General features: G+C 38.8%; 2 protein-coding genes across 3 annotated transcripts in view; both read right to left on the bottom strand.

Annotated features, from left to right (window-relative positions):
• LOC134357427 (caspase activity and apoptosis inhibitor 1) overlaps window positions 1-3,667 on the bottom strand; it is a 34,863-nt gene extending 31,196 nt beyond the window's left edge. The window contains exon 1 of the mRNA XM_063069000.1: window positions 3,054-3,667. Within this exon, the coding sequence (XP_062925070.1) occupies window positions 3,054-3,161 (108 nt within the window). The 5' untranslated portion in view covers window positions 3,162-3,667. The remainder of the gene's footprint in view (window positions 1-3,053) is intronic.
• Window positions 3,668-7,434: 3,767 nt separating this feature from the next.
• The window catches only part of plaa (phospholipase A2-activating protein), a 58,190-nt gene continuing 44,948 nt past the window's right edge, over window positions 7,435-20,676 (bottom strand). Inside the window, exons 9-15 of one of the 2 annotated variants that reach the window (XM_063068997.1) lie at window positions 20,519-20,676; window positions 19,593-19,812; window positions 17,261-17,329; window positions 15,643-15,714; window positions 15,085-15,201; window positions 14,718-14,885; window positions 7,435-9,310 (exon numbers count right to left, since the gene is read on the bottom strand). In XM_063068997.1, coding sequence (XP_062925067.1) covers window positions 8,742-9,310; window positions 14,718-14,885; window positions 15,085-15,201; window positions 15,643-15,714; window positions 17,261-17,329; window positions 19,593-19,812; window positions 20,519-20,676 — 1,373 coding nt within the window. In that variant the 3' untranslated portion in view covers window positions 7,435-8,741. The remainder of the gene's footprint in view (window positions 9,311-14,717; window positions 14,886-15,084; window positions 15,202-15,642; window positions 15,715-17,260; window positions 17,330-19,592; window positions 19,813-20,518) is intronic. The other variant, XM_063068998.1, reaches the window with a different exon arrangement.

Genomic DNA, 20,676 nt, shown 5'->3' with positions numbered 1-20,676 from the left:
GTCGTCGCAGAACAATATGTGATTAAGTGCCTTGCTCAAGGACACAACATGTAGCCTCGGCTGGGGCTCGTACTCACGACCTTCAGGTCGCTAGTCCTATGCCTTAACCACTTGGCTACACACCCACACTCTTATACAATAATGGAAATCATAAATGACTAAAAAATATAATCTTCTGCCACAAGACTTCTTTGCAAAATACCATGCAAGTTAGCTTCCCTCCTCACCTTTCTACATTCTTGATTGTAAGATATTATTTAAGAACATATTCTAAGACTTAAGAATTGTGAATTCTGTTCCTCTCTAAATTGATGGAACAGGATTCATGGAAAACATGTCATATTCACCATTTCAGATTTCAAACACCACCAATGTTTTAGACAAAATAGTGGTAGATTTTGAACCTTAAGGAATTAAAAAGTCATAGATCGTTATCAGGCTCTGTAGGACAAAGAGTCTGAGTGCTGGATAGGTTGTGGGGGCAAAAGGGAAGGGGGAGGAAAGAGGAGATTGGGTCACACAGGAGTGGGATGCAGGGAACACTGGGCTACACAACCATGGAGCTAGGGTAGTGCTTGGAGGCAAAGCCTTGGGCAGGAGACTAGGCAGGGAGTCAATAAGTAAAGGGGCCAGCACATGTGGAGCAAAACTTCAGGGTTAGGATGCAGAGAATGTAGATATTTAACAAGTGCATTCTGGGCAAGAAGCCAATGATGATTCATGTAACTTGCACATGAGTATAAGAGGGACAGTGTTAACAGCTGGGTGTGTGGTACCTGTACCCAAACCATGGTAGAAATCTGACTGTAAGGAGCCAGTATTAAGGTTACATCTACTACAGGGCTTAGGTGTACCCTGGTACAAGGATAAAGAGTACTAGGTTAAACACGACCTAGCGCCTTTGCCTGAGTGCAGGGATTGGAGCCAACATTGTGTGTCAGAACCACAGTATATGTGGTACAGCCATAAGTATGGATATGTACAGATTATAAGGGAAAGTATGTAAAGGATGGAAAGTTATTGAATGGTTTATTGTATATAATTTTATTTTTGAATAAAGTATATTTTGAAATTTTTAAAAATGTGGTACAGATTGTACATCTAGTACAAGATGCTGACTGAGATTTTGGTACAGGACATGGCTACTGAAACACATAGGGCATGAGGCCTAAAAAGCTTGATATTAAGATATACATGTCACAAACTATCTCTACTGCGATAAATGGGCCATAAACTTGAAACCCAGGTACAAGAGGTCAATACTACAGTATATATGAAGCAATATTGATAATTGGGTACAATGGATCAGCAGCCAGGAAAATGATGCACTGGGTTGAATACCAGGTATAGGATAATTGGTACAAGTTTATACACTCAGTAGCCACTTTACTAGGCAGATTTGTACACTTGCTCGTTAAAACAAATATCTAATCAACAGATGATGTGACAACAACTCATGTAGTCATGGTCAAAAGGTTGTTGTTGTTCAAACCAAACATCAGAACAGGGTAAAATGTGTGATCTAAGTGACTTTGACTGTGGAACGATTGTTGGTGCCACATGGGGTGTTTTGAATATCTCAGGAACTAATGATCTCCTGGGATTTTCACACACAGCAGGGTTTCCCGTCCACAGACACCTCGATTAATGGTTGGGGACCACGGCATAAAATAGGTTGGGAACCCTTGCTCTAGAGTTTACAGAGAATGGTGTGACAAAAGGAAAAAATATCCAGTGAGCAGCAGTTTTGTGGGCGAAAACCCCTTGTTAATGAGAGGTCAGAGGAAACTGGCCAGACTGGTTCTAGCTGACATGAAGGCAACACTAACTGAAATAATCCTGCAATACAACAGTGGTGTGCAGAAGAGCACCTCTGAACACACAATTTGAACCTTGAAGTGGATAGGCTACAGCAGCAGAAGACTGCAAACATACATACTGTGGTTACTTTACCAGAGGAGGTACCTAATAAAGTGACCACTGACTGTATGTGGCACGTGGTCAATAATAACCGGGCACAAGCGGAGAATACTAGGGAATATGGGACATAGGGCAGGTGCCCTGACACAAGGGTTCATTGGCAGGGTAAAGAGAGAATGAGGTTAACACCTAGACACAAGGGTTACAAGGGTTAAAAGAGCAATACCAAATAAAAAGGCCATTACTAAGGTATATGGGGCATATGGTTTACTCTTGGGTTTAAAGATTCAATACCCAGATACACTGTGCACAGAACTAACACTCTATGTGGCTAGTACCAGGGTATACAAGACATAAGGCATTTTGCCAGATACAAGTGATGAGCTACAAGGCAAGGAGAGAACAGGGTTGATATGGAGGTGCAAGAGTTTGTTTACTGGACTAAAGATCACAGGGGCAGCAAACAGGTGCTTAGGGCAGATGTATGAAACAAAAATCAGCACTGATACTCAGATGTAGCAGATTGTGATAAGGGACATGGAATCAATACCCAGCTGCAAGGGGTTGGCTCAGAGTTAACCACAGAGTTAGTATCTGTGTGCAAACTGGGTATATGAATGGATGTTTGATAACTTAGCAAAAGGGACCCATGCTGAGATCCAAGTGTAAGTGCCTGTACTGGAATTTAAGAATAGCCTGTTACAGCAGAGTGTTATCAGCGCACTTGGAGCATTGGTCAATACCTAGCCTTAGAGAACCTGTACTGGAATACATGAGGCAGAGGATAAGTATCAGTTTACAGCAGATTGGGGTCTAAATGATCAGCATTGATACCAGGGTTGGAGTACTTGGTGCATAGCCCAAGATGCTTGACCCCAGAATCCTTTTACCGCTTCGAGGTATCAAGCTGAAGAGGCTTTAAGGCTGGGTTATAGATGACAGATACGTGGTGTAGTAGGTCGGTACAGATACTCGCTTGCAGGGGTGCAGCAATGGAGACAAAGCATGAGGGCCCAGGTAGGTGTGAGGGGAAAGGGCATGGAGAGGGAACAGGGGTCGGGGTGGGGGGCGCGCAAGACAATCAACTCCTTTATCCCAAATTAGCCACAGTTGTCCGACGGTGCTGCCCTCACCTCGACGGCACTGGAGTCCGAGTTGAGGCGTTTCCTCTCGCTATGACTCTCTTCGCCATGGCTCCGCTTCCGCTTCTTGTCCCTGCCCGACCTCTTCCCCGCCATCATCCGACTCCCGTCCCGACCCCCGACCGGCGGCCGGAAGAGCCCGGGCCGTTGCTTCCTGTCTGATTCGAGTTCGTGGGTCGGCTCGGGCCGGGCCTACGGGAAGGCTGTCGGACCAATAGAAGAGACAGCAGAAGAGTCGGAAAGCGCTCGCTGTCCAACGAGCGTCAGCGCTCCTTCATCCCGCCCCACTGATCTCCTTCCTACTACTTATCCTTGCAAGCGAAACGAGTGCGAACTTGCCCTTACACGTCCTCCCCTCACTACCGTTCAGGGTGCCAAACAGTCCTGCTAGCTGAGGCGACACTTCACCTGAGAGTCTGCTACGGTCGTGTACAGTACTGTATCCGATGCTCCCGGTCTGGCCTCCTGTATATCGGTGAGACGGTGACCCAACGTAGATTGGGAGACCTCTTCGCCGAGCACCTACACTCCGCCCGCCAGAGCAAACGGCATCTCCCAGTGGCCACCCATTTTAATTTCCACTTCCCATTCAGCCATGCCTGTCCATGGCCTACTGTACTGCCGCGAGTCCACGCTGAGGTTGGAGGAGCAATATTTTATATTCCATCTCCTTTCCCCCCCTCACCAAAACTCCTTACTTGCTCATCGCCTCCCTCCGGTGCTCCTCCCCCTTCCCTTTCTTCCATGGCCTTCTACCCTCTCCTATCTCATTCACCAATCTTCTTATCGGCTCTTTACTTCGCCCCCTCTCCCGGTTTAACCCATCATCTACTCCCTTTTTACTTCTTCCTCCCCTCCCCTCACCTTCTTACTCTGACTTCTCATCTTTTTTTTCTATTCCTGATTTTCGTCAATTGCTTATTCTTTTCCATAGATATTGCTTGGCCTGCTGAGTTCCTGCAGCATTTTGTGTGTTGCGCTTGGATTTCCCAATATTTTCTCAATTTCAATCTTGCTAATCTTTGACTCAAAAATTCTACTTTTGATTTCCTAGTCAGGTACTTTATTTGTAGAACAGATGTAAGCTAGGAAGTCATGAAAGCAGGATGACCTATTTCTTTCAAATTTGCCTTTTACACAAGTCAAACAGGACTGTTAGCAACACTGCATTTGCATATCAACCAATGTTGAATTATACGAGACGAATCCAGTTAATACTACTTCCGATAGCTCTGCGATTTTGCTGTCTTCTAGAACTTAATATTCCGTACTTAATATTAAACATTATTCTTATTGCTAAGTGTTTTAAATGCTGCTATAAGAAAATAATTTCCCATTCATAATCAGTAGTACTTATTATTACTTCTCTAATTCTTATACCCAAATTAATGACTGGAGATGCAATTTTCAAAATCCAGTCCTTTGGTTGAGATATTGAACTAAGGACCCCATCTGTTACTTAAACTTGATAAGAGGTGCCAGATGGAAAGCAGTGAAGTTATATTGACAAGCTAGCCAAGATGCTCCTCTTAATCCTATTCACTAAAATTAATGTTAGTCCACTAAAATACCCCGAACTTATTGAGCTCCAGATTAAATCTTCCAGTTTGCAGTCATATACTTCTATACCCCTCCTGCGATACCCTGCTCTCAGCATTCCCAATATCCTTTGTTCCTGTCAGATTTACAAACTTGCTCTCCACATCAACAAATACAGTACTGTGCAAAAGCCTTACTACATATATGCCCCAAACCTTTGTACAGTAATGTAAAAGGAAGTCTTGAACCTATTCTAATTCTTGTTACTGAGCATGCTATGGATACATGCATGGATCTTTCTTCCTCCATTGCTTTACTATTCTCCCCTTAAGATTGTACATACTCAATCCCAACAGCAAGCATTATAAAACATTTTTACTACATTAATCACAATTACAACCCCACCCTGCTCCCCCCCAGCACTGAATCCTGTTTTGTCTATAGTTATCAAGCATCAACTAAGACTCTGTTGCACAGAACTTAGTATCATTTGCATGTTTTGGTTTCACAAGAGGAACATCTGGTCCACTTTGCATTTTGTAACATGAAGCCAGTGAAAGAAGTCCAAGATGAGCAATAACACCAACTTTCTATAAATTGCTTGATATAAATGGGTAAACTAGTTATGGTCAAAAGATAGCTTGTAACATTTCAAAAAATTAATCTAAATACTGTACTGAAATAAAGTGGAAATTATTCTGCACACAGCATTTCGACAAAATACATTTTAAGGCTATAACTTTTTTTTATAAAATGGGACATGTAGTTATTCCACAATCCAGCATTATGCATTGTAAACAATACATGTCAATTTTTACATAGAAAATGCCCATAAACTCACGGTTGCAAGAAAAGGTTTGTGAACTCTTTGCAATTACCTGGTTTTCTGCATTAATTACTCATAAAATCTGGTCTCATCTTCATCCAAGACACAATAATAGACAAATATAATCTGCCTAAACTAATAACACACAAACCATTACACCACTTCTCGTCAATACTGAGTACACAATTTAAACAATCACAGCCTAGTTTCAAAAAACGTATGTGAACCTTTGAGGCAATGCCTTCTACAAAAGCTATTTGGAGTCAGGTGTTCCAATCAATGAGATGAGATTGGAGGTGTGGGTCCTGCCCTATAAAAAGACAGAGTCAGGTTGCGAATAGAGCCTGCTCTTCTCAAAAAAGATCTGTTTATGTGCACCATGCCTCGCTCAGAACAACTTTCAAAGGACCTTAGAAGAATTGTAGAGATGCATGAAGCTGGAAAAGGCTACAAAAGCATTTTTAAAGAACTGAGTGTTCATCAGTCCACAGTAAGAGAAATTATCTACAAATGGAGGAAATTCATTACTGTTGCCACTGTCCCCAGGAATGGGCATCCTGCAAAGATCACACCAAGAGTACAACATCCAATGTTGAAGGTGAAAAAGAACCCAAGGGTAACAGCAAAAGACCTGCAGTAATCTCTGGAACTTGCTAAAGTCTCTGTTCATGTGTCCACTATAAGAAAAACACTGAACAAAAATGGTGTTCATGGAAGGACACCACAGAGGAAACCACTGCCACCTCCCCCCCCAAAAAAAAACCCCAACATTTCTGTATGTCTTAAGTTTGCAAAAGACCACCTGGATGTTCCACAATGCTTTAGGGACAAGGTTCTGTTGACAGATGGGAGAAAAGTTGAACTTTTTGGCAGAAATGCACACTGCTATGTTTGGAAGGGCACTGCACACCAACACCAAAACCCTATCTCAACTAAAACATCATGGTTTGGGGCTGCTTTGCTGCCTTAGGGCCTGGACAGCTTGCAGACATTGAGGAAGATAGAAACTTTGGCTGAGTGGTGTAACAACAACCTCTCATCCACTGTTAATAAGACCAAGGAAATGATTGCAGACTTCAGGAGAGGGAAATCGGAGATCTATTGCTGTAGAAAAGCAGCATCCATCATAAAAGATCCTCACCTCCCAGGGCATGCTCTTTTCTCATTGCTGCCATCAGGAACAAGGTACAGGACTCAAACCACCTGGTTCAAGAACAGTTACTATCCTCAGTCATCAGGCTCTTAAACAAAAGGGGATAACTATATTTAAGGACTCTTTTATCATGTTATTTCATGCTAGTTATTTATTATCTGCATTTGCAGAGCTTGTTTACAGTTATTCCATAGATTTGCTAAGTATGGCCGCAGAAGTAGAAACTCAAGAGTTGTATGTGGTGACATGAATGTACTTTGAAAATAAATTTTAGTTTGAACTTTGAATTCAAAACATTTACAGTGAATGTCAGGGTAGTGGTCCATCACCTAAACCAGTGGTCCCCAACCTCCGGGCCACGAAGAATGCGGGGGTGCAGCGGTAGCCGGAACGCACCCGGCACGTAATTAATTAGCATGTTTATTTCAGCTTTTTTCTTAAAGGTGTGCTGGGTGCGTTCTGGCTACAGCTGCACTGCTGCATTCTTCATGGCCCGGTATCAGTCGGGGACCACTGACCTAATAGAAGTTCAATGATGCAACAGGACAATGATCCAAAGCACAAGAGTATTTTGTGTGTGTTGCTAATGACTTGTTGATCTGTTTTATGATGATGATGGAGGAAGAAATTTTGGCCAGTTTACCTCTTTTCATTCTCACCCCAAGACATCTGTTATGCCAATTTAGACAGCAAAAAGCAGATCACATCTTTGATAACGCAGCATTCTGTAAAATTTTCTGTCGAAATGAAATGAACCCACAATTTCTAACTTAGCAGAAAATGCATCAACAACTGAACCATACTTTCAGGGCTATTTAGTGGTGCATCTACAAAGTAGCAGATTAAACGTGCTGTAATTCATAAGCATATAAATTCCTTGAGGAACATAAATTTAATGGTATTCTGTCAATTTCAGCTGGCCAGACTGAGGTTTTATGTTCATATGGTTTTAGAATAATTACAATTACAGCCCACAGTTAAACACAAAAAATGTACAGAGATTATAAGCGTCAGCCTTGTTGATCTCATAATAAATACACTGGAACATCATCTCTGATAAGATCAAGTCACTTGAAGGTGGAGCCACTTGAGAAATTAATTTCTGCTAATGGATCTGTCAGCATGGTAAGAGTATTCCAACTGTACATTCAGACACTGTCATGTGATGATCGCAATTTGGCAAAAAGCTTTTGGCTACAAGAATGATTTCTACTGTGTCTAGTTAACTGGGTTAATTTTATTAGTCACAAGTTAAGAACTGGGACAGAACCTCAGTTTTTTTTTTAAGCACTAACTTGTATTTGGGCATAAAATGAACATATAGAATCTTTATTTTCCTTGGGAAAATCTACTAAATTTTATTGGTAACATCTTAACAAGGTGAGTCTGGATCAGTTCTAATGAAAACAATGGAATCCCACGCTGGATGAGCTCAAGAATTAATTTGGAGGAACCCAACTCTAGAAGAGCACATGAAGCAAACTATATATTTAAAAAAAAACATTTTCTGTGATTAAACCTGCCTTTCAAATATATTTTCTGCATAAAAATTATACTTTTCCTTGAAGCTCAAATGCAGGAAAAAAAATAGTAAATATAGCATTAGTTATTCATATCGTACAGTTAAAACCAGTTACTCTTGTTACCTGATGAGTTCCATTATCTATAAAATACATCATGGGAGGAACAGAGGGTAAATGCTTAATCTATTTTAGGAGTCTTAATGTCAGTTAATGGGATTTTCATGTCCAACAAACCCATACCGATTGTTTACAAAGAAGGTAAGAATTCCTGCAAAATGAAACAAGCTTAGAAATATAAATAGCACTCTCAAAGTACCAATGAATAAAGGTGTAATTTCAATTAGAAACTAGTAATGAAGAGAATTTAGATGTTTACAGGTGCAATTTTACACATAAAAGGTCACTATCCTAGATTATGAGAAACATCTTAAAGCACAAGAAGATATTCAAATATAAATCACATTTTAATAATTCCTTTATTGTTACTATTGTATGTTGTATTTCTGCAACAATTTTATCACAAGAATCAAATACTTCAGTTTCTTTAGCTCTCATATATTATTTGACAGAGTTTAAGGAATAATGTAATCAAAATTAATAGCACTTGACTACAACCCTTGAAAATCTATTATTAGACATTATAGCACTTTCAGAACAAATCTACAACAGTCTCCAACTTTAGCTGGATCTGAAACAGAAGAATATTTTCGGATCTGTGAATCAACTCCCAACGACTGAGCTAGTTGCAAGGCATTTGGATCATCACTTATAATTGTCCCAAGAGCCACCAAAAGTCTAAAAATTGCTTCATAATCTTGGAGGACTTCCATGGCTGCACTTATAACGGATAAACAATTTGCTTTACCTTCAATATCATTTCCTGCATGCAGATTTACTGCATAGTTTAATATCAAAGTAGATAGTGCTATGTGAACATTCTTGTTGCTGGATGATCTCATTTCAATTGCTTGAGAGAGTATTGCCTCCCTCAAGGACATCATGAGCTTTGAGCCATGTGTTTGGTTAGCAAAACAGTTACAAACTGTTCGGAGAATAAGCATTTGATTAGCTGGTTTTCCCTGTAGATTGATCTTGTTTAAGAGGTAGTTGCTGAACTGTTTGCTGTAGAGTTCACTGCAGAAGTGTTCATTTACTGTGGGATGTCTTACAGCCAGACGCAGAATATCCAGCACAGGAAACACTATGTCTAAATTGAGGAGAGATTTAAAAACAAGTAAAATTACACATCACTAATAAAAAAAACATTTAAAGATAAACAATGTATTTGAATAGTTGCATAAATATCTGAAATATCATAACATTTCACAACATTTTGAAAAACCTTTAAGTTGTCTCTCCCAGTCTATTTACAATGGGTCAATGACTTTCAAAAGTATATCAATTCTACACCTCTGCAAACTTATCCTTCTGTTAAATCCATTATCATATCAATACATAAAACAGTGGAAGACCACTTATGAAAGCTCATTGATGCAAAATGTTAAATGGTTCTCCAGAAATGTTGCATAACTTGTTTTCTTTCAGATTTCCTGAATGTGCCAAATGTTTGCTTTTATATATAAAATCTTGACAGAACAATTTTTTTTCAGGACATTAATATCCTGCATCTAAAAATAACAAGTGTTACACAGCCACTTCAAAGTTTAAAGTAAATTTATTATCGAAGCATATATACATCACCATATACTACTGTGAACTTCATTTTCTTGCAGGTATTCACGATAAATACAAACACACAATACAATCAATGAAAAACCACGTGCAACAAAGAAGGGCAAACCACCAATGTGAAAAAGATGAGAAGCTATGCAAATACAAAGAGAAAACAAACAAATAAGCAATAAAAGTCAAGAACATGAGTTCTGGAGCTCTTAAAAGTGAGTCCATAGATTGTATAATCAGTTCTGTGTTGGGGTGAGTGAAGTTGAGTGATGTTATCCCTCTGGTTCAAGAGCCTAATGGTTGAGGGGTAATAACTGTTCCTGAGCATGGTGGTGTGGGACTTGAAACTCCTGCACCTCATTCCTGATGGCAGCAAGAAAAGAGCATGGCTTGGATGGTGTAGTTCCTTGATGATGAATGCTGCATTCCAGTGACAGCACTCCTTGTGGATATGCTCAGGTCCTTAACCATGATGGACTGGGCTGTATCTACTGCTTTTTGAAGTTACTGATGACACGCTGAATCCATACAAACTTCTAAGAAAGCACAAGCACTACCGTGCCTACTTTGTAGTGGCAGTTATGAGCTAGACCCAGGACAGACACTTTGATATGATAACACCAAGGAATTTAAAGGTACTGAACCTCTCCACCTCAGATCTCCTGATGAGGACTAGCTTATGAAACATTGGTTTCCTCCTCCTGTAGTCAATAATCAGCTCTCTGGTTTTGCTGACATTGAGTGAGAGGTTGATGTGGAACCATTCAGCCAGATTTGCAAACTCCCTTCTATATGGTGATTCGTCACCGCCTTTGATTTGGTCAAGAATAAATGGTGTCATCAGCAAACTTAAATTTGGCACTGGAGTTGAACTTGACCTCAGTCATAAATCTAAAGCAAATAGAGAACCAAGATCCATTTGCACAAGGAGGTACTGAGGCCGATGTCTTGGAGCTAATTGATCAGTTTTGAGGGGTTGATAGTGTTGAATGCAGAACTGTTGTCAATGAAGAGCTTCCTGATGTATGGATCTTCAGTGTTCAGTTGTTCCATGGTTGAGTGACAAGCCTATGAAATGGCATCTGCTGTTGATCTATAGTGACAATAAGCAAGTTGGAGCAGATCTAAGTCACTTCTCATGCAGGAGTTGATATGTTTAATCATTCTGAAAGTACTTCAAAGTCTAAAAGTTCAAAGTAAATATTATTATCAAAGTACATATGTGTCAGCATATACAACCCTGAGATTCGTTTTCCTGTGGACATACTCAGCAAACCTAGAGAACAGTAATTATCACAGGATCAATGAAAGATCAACTAAAATGCAGAAGACAATAAACTGCGCAAATACAAATAAACAGCAATAAGTAACGAGAACATGAAATAATAAGATAAAGAATGCTTAAAGTGAGATCACTGGTTGCGGGAACATCTCAATGGAATGGCAAGAGAATACCATGCATGGGCACCATGGATGCAAGTGCTTCTGGATGATAGTCGTTGAGGCAGGCTAGCATGTTCTTCTTGGGTACTGGTACAATTGAAGGCTGCCTGAATCAGGTGGGTACCTCAGATTGCGAGGGGTTAAAGATATCAGTTTACACACCTGCCAGTTGGTTAGCACATGTGTGCAGTACACAGCCAGATAGCCTGCCTGAGCCAGATGCTTTCCGTAGGTTCACCCTCCTAAAGGATGCTCTCACGTCAGCTTTAGAAACTGAAATCACCAGGTTATTGGGGTCTATGGGAATTCATGAAGGTGCCTTCACCTGTGAGCAAAACCTTGTTGTCACTTTTTAGGAGGTGATACCATTCAAGCCCTGCCATAGCTGTCAAACACTCTTCTATAATTCAAGTTTTGTCCAGCATTGCCACTTTACATGTAATATGCCTTTCCAGAGGTTGTACCTGAACTTCTTGTATTTTACTCGGACACCAGACCTGAATGCCACTGATCTGGCCCTTAGCTAATTGCAGATCTCTTGGTTCATCCAAACAGATTGACATGAAAAACCTGTCCAAAACATTCAGCCCAGTTCAATCGACTGGAGAATGCAACATCTAGCAAAACAGCAGTTTGTGAAGTGAAATTTACATAAATGCAAGTGTTCAGATAATGGTAAAAAGGTCTACTTCCTCACTATGACACAACAGTAATTCATTTATTATGAACAAGCCAGAGTTCATATGATTAGGTCTAAGTTTGTGCCCAGAGCAATCCCATAGTGGTCATAGGAAAAATGCATAAACTCCACACAGAAAGCACCAACAGTTGTGTTCTTACTATATGTGGGTATCATTGGTCCCTTTAATATTGAAAATTTGATGCAGCTGACAATTCTTTTGGGGACTAAGTGCCAAGCTCTAATAAAAACGCAGACTACGCAGAGAATTGTCACTGTCACAATCATACAGATTCCTTGTGCGTGTGCGTGTAAATAAAAGTCATACAGCACAGAAACAAGCCCTTTTGCCAACATTTATTAATATAAGGAGCAAACTAATAGTGAGCTTGCTCCTTACTTTTGTACACATTTCCTGTCCAGCCTTGATAGCAATAGTGATAAAAAAAATAAGGGAAATAATATGTCAATGGAAGATAGTTTTGGAAACGTTTGCTGTCAGGAAGGTGTGCATAAGGAAACCAGGGAAGGTGGGGGAGAAAATGCAATGTCAAGGGAAAAACCATAGCAGATGTAATTACTGTGTGCAATCCTTTGCCAAGAATGGCCTTTTAACCTACTAAAAAATGAAGACATACAGATTCCCAGCATTTGCTCTATTCCTTTAGACCTAAACATAGGCACTGATTGCCAATGGAGATAATTAAAATCTCAAAAACTATCTTGTAATTTATTCGTACAATATGTTGGTTGATTATGTAGAGTTCATTTTTTCTTTGCCGAAATCTTGACCGCAGCAAGTTTTGAAATCATGCCACTAAAGACAAGTTTGGGTACTTTGATTGTTTAAATTCATTCCACAATTTTAGGGTGGAAGGAAAGGGCTTAGGAGCCCAATAAATTAAAGGTTTATAAGCACAGTAAATGTGAAGACATTATCCTGGGTAGAGGCTTAGACACAAATCATGAATGTTGATATAGCCTCGTTTCATATTTAAATGAACTCATTTACTGGTATTAATTATTTTTACCCAAATCTTCAGTCAGAAGATTGGATGTTCTCTTAAGTTAGTTGCCACTTTCAGATCTGCCCAGAAAGGTCTCACAAAATCAGAATAAGAATTTTCTTAAAATAGTAGCAAAATTCAAGATATTCTACATCTAAAAGTTGCCAAAAGAAATGTAATGAGATTGTAGATGAAGAAAATGCATATCTTCTGTGCATTGTCTTTTATTCCTCTATTATTTTTTCACCCATGTTCTTTACTAGTTTAATACTTACCCAACACTTAGTCTAAGTCAGAAGTAATACATAAATTTGGTTACAAATGTCAAAATGATTCTTCCACATGGTGTGAAAACTGATATTAATCTCTTCCTCCTCATTGTATATAGGCAATTACAACACAAAACCAGAAGTGGAAACCCAACTAATTTCACTGAAAGGAATATTGTTAGATACAAAAATCTGAACAACTAGAATAGTGAAATCTTAATACTTCAACTTCACATACTTAAGAAAAAAACTTGCAGCAAGATTTTCATTTAAATCCAGTCCTTGTTAAAATGATCCCCATTCTCTACTGATGAAATACTGTAACATGGAATAAAAGCACCAAAGGTGGTGACGAATCATCACATAGGAGGGAGACAGAAAATCTGGCTGACTGGTGCCATAACAACAACCTCTTACTCAATGTCAGCAAGACTAAGGAGTGATTATTAACTTCATAAGGAGGAAACTAGAAGTCCATGAGCCAGTCCTCATTGCAGGATCAGAGGTGGAGAGGGCCAGCAACTTTAAATTCCTTGGTGTTATTATTTCGGAGGACCAATTCTGAGCCCAGCATGCAAGTACAGTTACAAAGAAAGCATGGCAGCACCTCTGCCGTAGGAGTTTGCAAAGATTCGGCATGACATCTTAAACTATGACAAACTTCTATAGATGTATTGGGGAGAGTATATTGAATAGTGGCATCACGGCTTTGTATGGAAACAATGAATCCCTTGAACAGAAAATCCTACAAAAAGTAGTGGATACGGCTCAGTTCATCATGGGTAAAGCGCTCACCACCATTCAGCACAGCTGCGGGAAAGCAGCATCCATCATCAGGCACCCCCATCACCCAGGACATGCTCTCTTCTCACTGCTGCTGTCAGGAAGGTGGTACAGGAGCCCCAGAACTCACCCAGGTTCGGGAACAGTTATTAACCTTAAATCATCAGGACCTTGAACCAAAGGGGATTAACTTCACTTGTCCCATCATTGAAATGTTTCCACAACCTACAGAGTCACTTTCAAGGACTCTTTATCTCATGTTCCTGATATTTATTGCCTATTTATTTATTATTATTTCTTTCCATCTTGTATATGAACAGTTTGTTGTCTTTTGCACACTAGTTGAACACCCAACTTGGTGCGGTCTTTAATTGATACCATTACAGTTATTCTGTTATGGATTATTATATCCACAAAAAATGAATCTCGGGTTTGCATATGGTGACATCTGTACTTTGATAATGAGTTTACTTTGAACTTATAAACTTTGAAACTAAGAAACCCAACCAAGCCATTACATTGAAGAAAACAGAACTTGCTTATCAATCACAGAACAAATAGCTACCGATAGATATTAAACCACCTTCTCTGTAAGGCCATAAAGTGAAATTATATTTTCTATACAGAGGATGAGTTACATTAAATATCCTCAATTGCAGTAATGTATTGATTTTTATTTTTACTTTCAGTTGCTCACAAGTGTCAAAAATACATTGACTATATTAAAAATTTATATCATTATTTGCTTACCATCTGGCCACTGAGCAGCTTTCCATAAGGTCTCTAATTGTTGTGCTGTGGGAGTCTCTTGTGAAGAAGGACTAGATACAACTGAAAGAAAGTTCTCAAGCATTTGCAGATCATCTTCAGACAGTTTTTGTTCAACAGAAGTGCTCTCATTCAATTCTTTTAGTTTTCCTGTAATAATTATTGTTTTGGAAAGAAATAACTATTATTTAATAAAGTACCTTAAAAGAATCAATCTTTGGCATAGCAATGTGTAGCAACATTAAAGTCACTTTATTACTAATAAAGTATACCAATACTTTGGGGGGATAATATGAAGAGCAAAATAACAAAAGCTTTGTTTCAATATAAGCAGAACAAGGGGACTTACCTATTATCTGAATTGTATTAGCCTGATCAAACGTGACAGGATCTTTTTTGGGAAAGTAAGGGTTTCTGATGGCTGTTGTGAGTGCACGACCATCAGCAGAAACATACGCATTTCCTCCTATGAACAATAATGTTTTTATAATGTAAAAGCAGCTTTCACAAGAATATTGCTGTTTCAGTCCTTGAGTACAACATATATTGTGGTCTGAGAATAATCCACAGAAAAGGAAAGTCCAAGCGTTCTAGACTACATGTTGAATATCTAATTATTTTTAAAATTCATCTCAAGCTAATAATCGTTAAATTTAAAGGCTAAAGGAACCCTATCCAAGTTTACAAAATTCTAAGAGTCACCAGAGAAGGTTTTTGCCCTCAATTCAACATTGTATCACCTTGATCCATTCCCTATAGATTGAATTCACCTGCCATAAATGAATTATTTTGCTAATTAAGAGTTCTTGGAAAATAAATTATCAGATGCAACTTGTATGAAAAACTAAGTTAAATGATAAGTCAAAGAAACCTTTTTTTTCTCCTAAATGCATTCTTAAAACTTTACCTGTAAATGGGTCACCTCCCGCAGAAGGATTAACACTAGATGTTACAGAACCAGGCACATAACGACCAGATCCTGTGATAGAAATAAACAATTAATATTATTTTAATATCGGTATGTATACAAGTTTACACAACTTTAAAAGTATTGAAATAGATATCAGCATCGGTCAAGTTTGTTTCATGTTTTTTAAGGAGTACTATGTCAGTACAAGAAGTTTTGCTGTGAATCTCAAATCCAGCATGGAGGAGCTAACCTAAGTGGCCCACAAAGATAGATGAAGTGCAGATACACAAAAAATAACTGTTAGAATGCTATATGGATCAAACCATAAATATCGAGAGTGACGATACCCAAGCTGTCTCCATGTGTGGATGGAGTGGAGTTAAAGATCCTCACGAAAATGGAAATTGAATAAGACAAGAAACAGAGAACATAGAAACAGCAGTTGAACGTGCATTCCCACAACCAATTACATCATGGCTCATTTTTACCTCCACCTCATTTTACTACCTTAACCTCAATACTGCTTAAAATATATAGCTAATCTCTTGCCACGCAAACCCAAAGAAATAAAGATAAACAATTTTCTGAAATAAAAACAATCAAATTTTGGGATAAAGAAAAAGGATATACAATTGTATCAGCATGAATTAATCAGTCTGATGGGCTGGTGGAAGAAGCTATCCCGGAGCCTGTTGTTTCTGGCTTTTGTGCTGCGGTACCGCTTCCCGGATAGTAGCAACTAGAACCTTTTGTGGTTGGGGTGACTTGGGTCCCCAATGATCCCTCTGGCCCTTTTTACACACCCGTCTCTGTAAACGTCCTGAATAGTGGGAAGTTCACGTCTACAGATGCCCTGGGCTGACACACCACTCTCTTCAGTCCTGCGATTGAGGGAAGTACAGTTCCCATACCAGACAGTGATGCAGCCAGTCAGGATACTCTCGATTGTGCCATTGTAGAAAGTTCTTAGGATTTGGCAATCCATATCAAACTTCTTCAACCGTCTGAGGTGAAAGAGGCGCTGTTGTGCTTTTTCACCACACAGCTGGTATGTACAGACCACGTGTAATGTGTATATCAAGGAACCTAAAGCTGTTCACCCTCTCAGCCTCAGATCCATTGAAGCCTGTCTCCATGCCTCCTGTAGTCCACAAACAGCTCCTTTGAGGGAGAGGTTGTTTTCTTGACACAGTGGTGATGACTTCTTCTCTGAAGGCTGCATCATTATTTGAGATTAGGCCAATCAATGTAGAGTTGTCAGAAAATTTAATTAGCAGATTGGAGCTGTGGATGGTGACACAATCATAGGTATACAGAGTGTAAAGGAGGGGGCTTAGGACACAGCCCTGAGGGACACCTGTGTTGAGGGTCAGAGGGGCAGAGGTGAGGGAGCCCATTCTTATCACCTGCCGGCGATCTGACAGGAAGCTAATAATCGAAACAGAATTACCTACTGAAATCACTGTAATATGAATAACCAAATTCAGGTTAAGGGTTCATAAATATTGGGGGACATTTTAGTATCTGTCAGTGCTAAAAATTATCAAAATGTTTAATTAAAACTCAAGTTTATGAGTTGATTTATTCAAAGGCACTTCCTAAAGTTAAACAATACCTGTGAAAGGATCCACTTCATTTGTGCCACCTGTTCCCATTCCACTTCCTGGTATGTAACGTCCTGAACCTGAAAAGTATCAAAATGTTATTGAAATGTCAAGCTTTCACTAATCAACTACAAAAAAGACCTATGATCAAGTGGAAAAAAGGAGACAGAAAAAGGGAACTGAATTTTCACTATGTTAAAATTAACAACATAACTCATACAAATATTGTATATACAACATATTTTTAAGCTAAATACTTATTAACTTTAATAGAGTTAATAAGGAAATGTTTCAATTGCAAAAGGCATCAGTAAGCAGAAAAAAGTTTTCAAGCTACATGCAAAATGCACGGTCAAGGAGAAAATATTTTTTCTCTACATAATGAGTTGACATGATCTGAAATACGCTCACTGTCTGGTAAGATGCTAAAAGTAGATCCATAGCAAAAAGCCCCAGGGACATAGGAAAGCTTAAAGGTTGTCTGGAGTCTCCTTTCGTATCATTCTAAAAATTTCAGAATTTTAAGCTGCAATGTTTGTATGTCACCCTCTTCAGAAATTATGCATGATCCATTTCTCAGCATCCAAATCTATACCCTTGTTATAACATTAACAAAGTAGAATATACTATAAAACATTGCAGCTCAGGACAGGTCCTCCAACTCACAATGTATGTGCCAAAGAAGATGCCAATTTAGATTAATCCCATCTTCCTGCACATTGGTCCATATCCCTTGGTTGGTCACGTGCCTGTTTACATGCCTCTTAAATGTTGCCATTGTAGCAGCAGGCAGAAAAACTTATGTTAAGTTCTGATGAGCTGAAATCTGAAATGCTGACACCAATGCATCTAGAGAATTCAAATATAGATTAGATGAAAGGAAAAGGCTTACAATATTGTCAAAAGGGCAATAAGCCCAGCCAGAAAATTTCATATTTCAGCAAAAGTAGTCAGTGAGAAACAAAAAAAAAGCTTAAAAAGCTTCTAGATATCTAAAATGGAAATGATTAATTAACGGTGATACAAGTCTCTTGTAACCTGGAAGTATTAGGAATAAAAGAATTGGCAAATAAATTTTAAAAATAACTTTCCACAACTTCATAGAAGATGTGGAAATCTACTCAGAATTATGGAAAACTATGGATCTAGCAATAAATCCACAACATCTGATGAATTCCCATACTTGGGTTTTTGAAGGGAATTACTACTGAGGTGGTAGATGCACACGTTGTCATCTTCCACATTCCATTGATTTAGTAATGGTTCCCATAGATTAGAGAATAGCAACTGTAACACTACAACGTAAGAAGGGACAGAGGGAAAAATGCAGGAAAATACAGAACAGACCTCGGTAAAGAAAATGCTGAACAAAACAAGTGATACCATACATGGCATAATATACTTATATAAAATGCATTGGGATTTTCATTAATTTTGCCTGCCAGTGACAATTCATGAACCCTCTTTCAACCATGGCTCTGTAACTGCAGAAATATATGCTCATGATCACACACACACACACACACACACACACACACACACACACACACACACACACACACACACACACACACAGTACTAGTGCGTCATTCACCCATTTCTTGAAAGGCCCTAGTGTAGAAATATCTGTTCCACACCTTCTATTTATTCCAGCAAGAAATTTTGAACTGGCACACTGAGCTTGTACATACAAGTCCCGAAATCATGGATATCTGATTCTATCATTGCATTCGCAACTGCATTCTCAATGGAGCTTGGACTCACTGAGATCACCAAGCAGTTTTATGTCAGGAAGCCTCAAAGATCCTGTGCCAGGTTGGACCCAGGGCAATTAAAATTAAAACCAATTGTTCATATTGAGTACATTCCATTAACCTTTCATAGCACAAATTATTGTTTCAAATCTGTAAAAATATTTCTAAAAGCACTCTCAAAAACTTCCCAAAAGTTTACGGCACCATTAAAAAAATATACTTAAAAATGTATGGAAGTTTAAAAACCATTCTGGTATGCTTTTAAACCACAACAGTACAGCAGATTAGGCTGCCTTTGGACAAGTACCCTGGAATGATCACTCACTTGCATTACCCTTGTACACATGGTTGAGGATCTTGTGAAATGTTTCCATTGCTAACTCTGTAATAAGTCAGACCTTCAGCACTTGCACCAAATGGGCTGGTGGTAGTATAGAATGGAAAATGGTAGTGGATCAAAACACAGGGTACAGGCTAGTTAAGGTATGAACTATTACATCTTTCACAATGAAACAATTGTGCATTCATTTACTGTACATGAAATACAAACTAATATAGGTAATACTTTTAGTACATTAACCTCACTAACCTGTGAAAGGGTCAGAGAATCCGGTGCCCGTCGATCCTAATGTATGACCTTTTGTATTCTCAATAATGAAATTCGCAACCTGATCTAGGAACATTGGGTTCAGGTCATTCTTTTGCAAGAAGTTGTGCGCAACAAGCCATGGATCTTCAGTAACATTGTATGGCAGTTTCATTGAAGGTCCACCCTCATTAATATCAATGGTAAATACATAATCAAATTCCTAATATGGGGAGAAAAATACAAAACATTCTTAATGTTTAGTGTCATTTAGGACTCGGACTAGTTACTTCAAAAAAAAAGATTCATTGATAGCTTTATGTAAAGATAGACCCAAAGAATATCAATTTTGATAGAGAACACTAAAGGCAATGTACTGCACAGTGTATTATTAAAGCTTCTTGTCTAGTAAATAAAAGAGTGGACAGTCACGAGAATTAAGTATGTAGATATATCACCATTTTACTCAACTATGGGTGACATGGTGCTTGTAAGGTTAAAGAACACTCTTGGAGATATGCACATATGTATGTGCATATGGCAAAAACGGTTGTAAACTAGATACACTGAAGAACAATGTAATTAAATCAGTTGCAGAGAATTGGAAGGCTATACAAGTAATTGCTTGTTCAATATTTTGTTCATCCAAAGAGGGTGAATTTAGCCAAGAACTGATACTTGGCTGCTACTGTCACCATAAATACAACATAAGCAGAGAGTGTTCTTGAATGCTCCAGAAACCAACAAAATAGTGATGTCAGATATCTGTATGACAGATATTTTGACTTTAATTACTTATTTTAATATCCTAACACAAATGAAACCATAACATACTTGCAAATATAAGTGAATTTACATTGTTTTTTATCATAGAGTAGACTATCATCTTAGATATAAGCACAAATGTGTCAGATGATCCTTAAACATACTTTGCCTTCATAAAGAACTTTGCCTGAGGACTTCTGGGTTCCTCCTGATGAACCCACTACATCACCTATCTTTATCCATCGCCCATCAACAACACTCCACTGATAAGCCTGAACAGCATCTCCAACTCTGATTAGTCGTGTTTGACCTTCCTTTGTGC

This window comes from Mobula hypostoma, chromosome 16 (genome assembly GCF_963921235.1).
Source record: "Mobula hypostoma chromosome 16, sMobHyp1.1, whole genome shotgun sequence".
Classification (NCBI taxonomy): Eukaryota; Metazoa; Chordata; class Chondrichthyes; order Myliobatiformes; family Myliobatidae; genus Mobula; species Mobula hypostoma.
The sequence above is the reverse complement of the archived record's forward strand: the minus strand, read 5'-3'. Positions and strand labels throughout refer to the sequence as shown.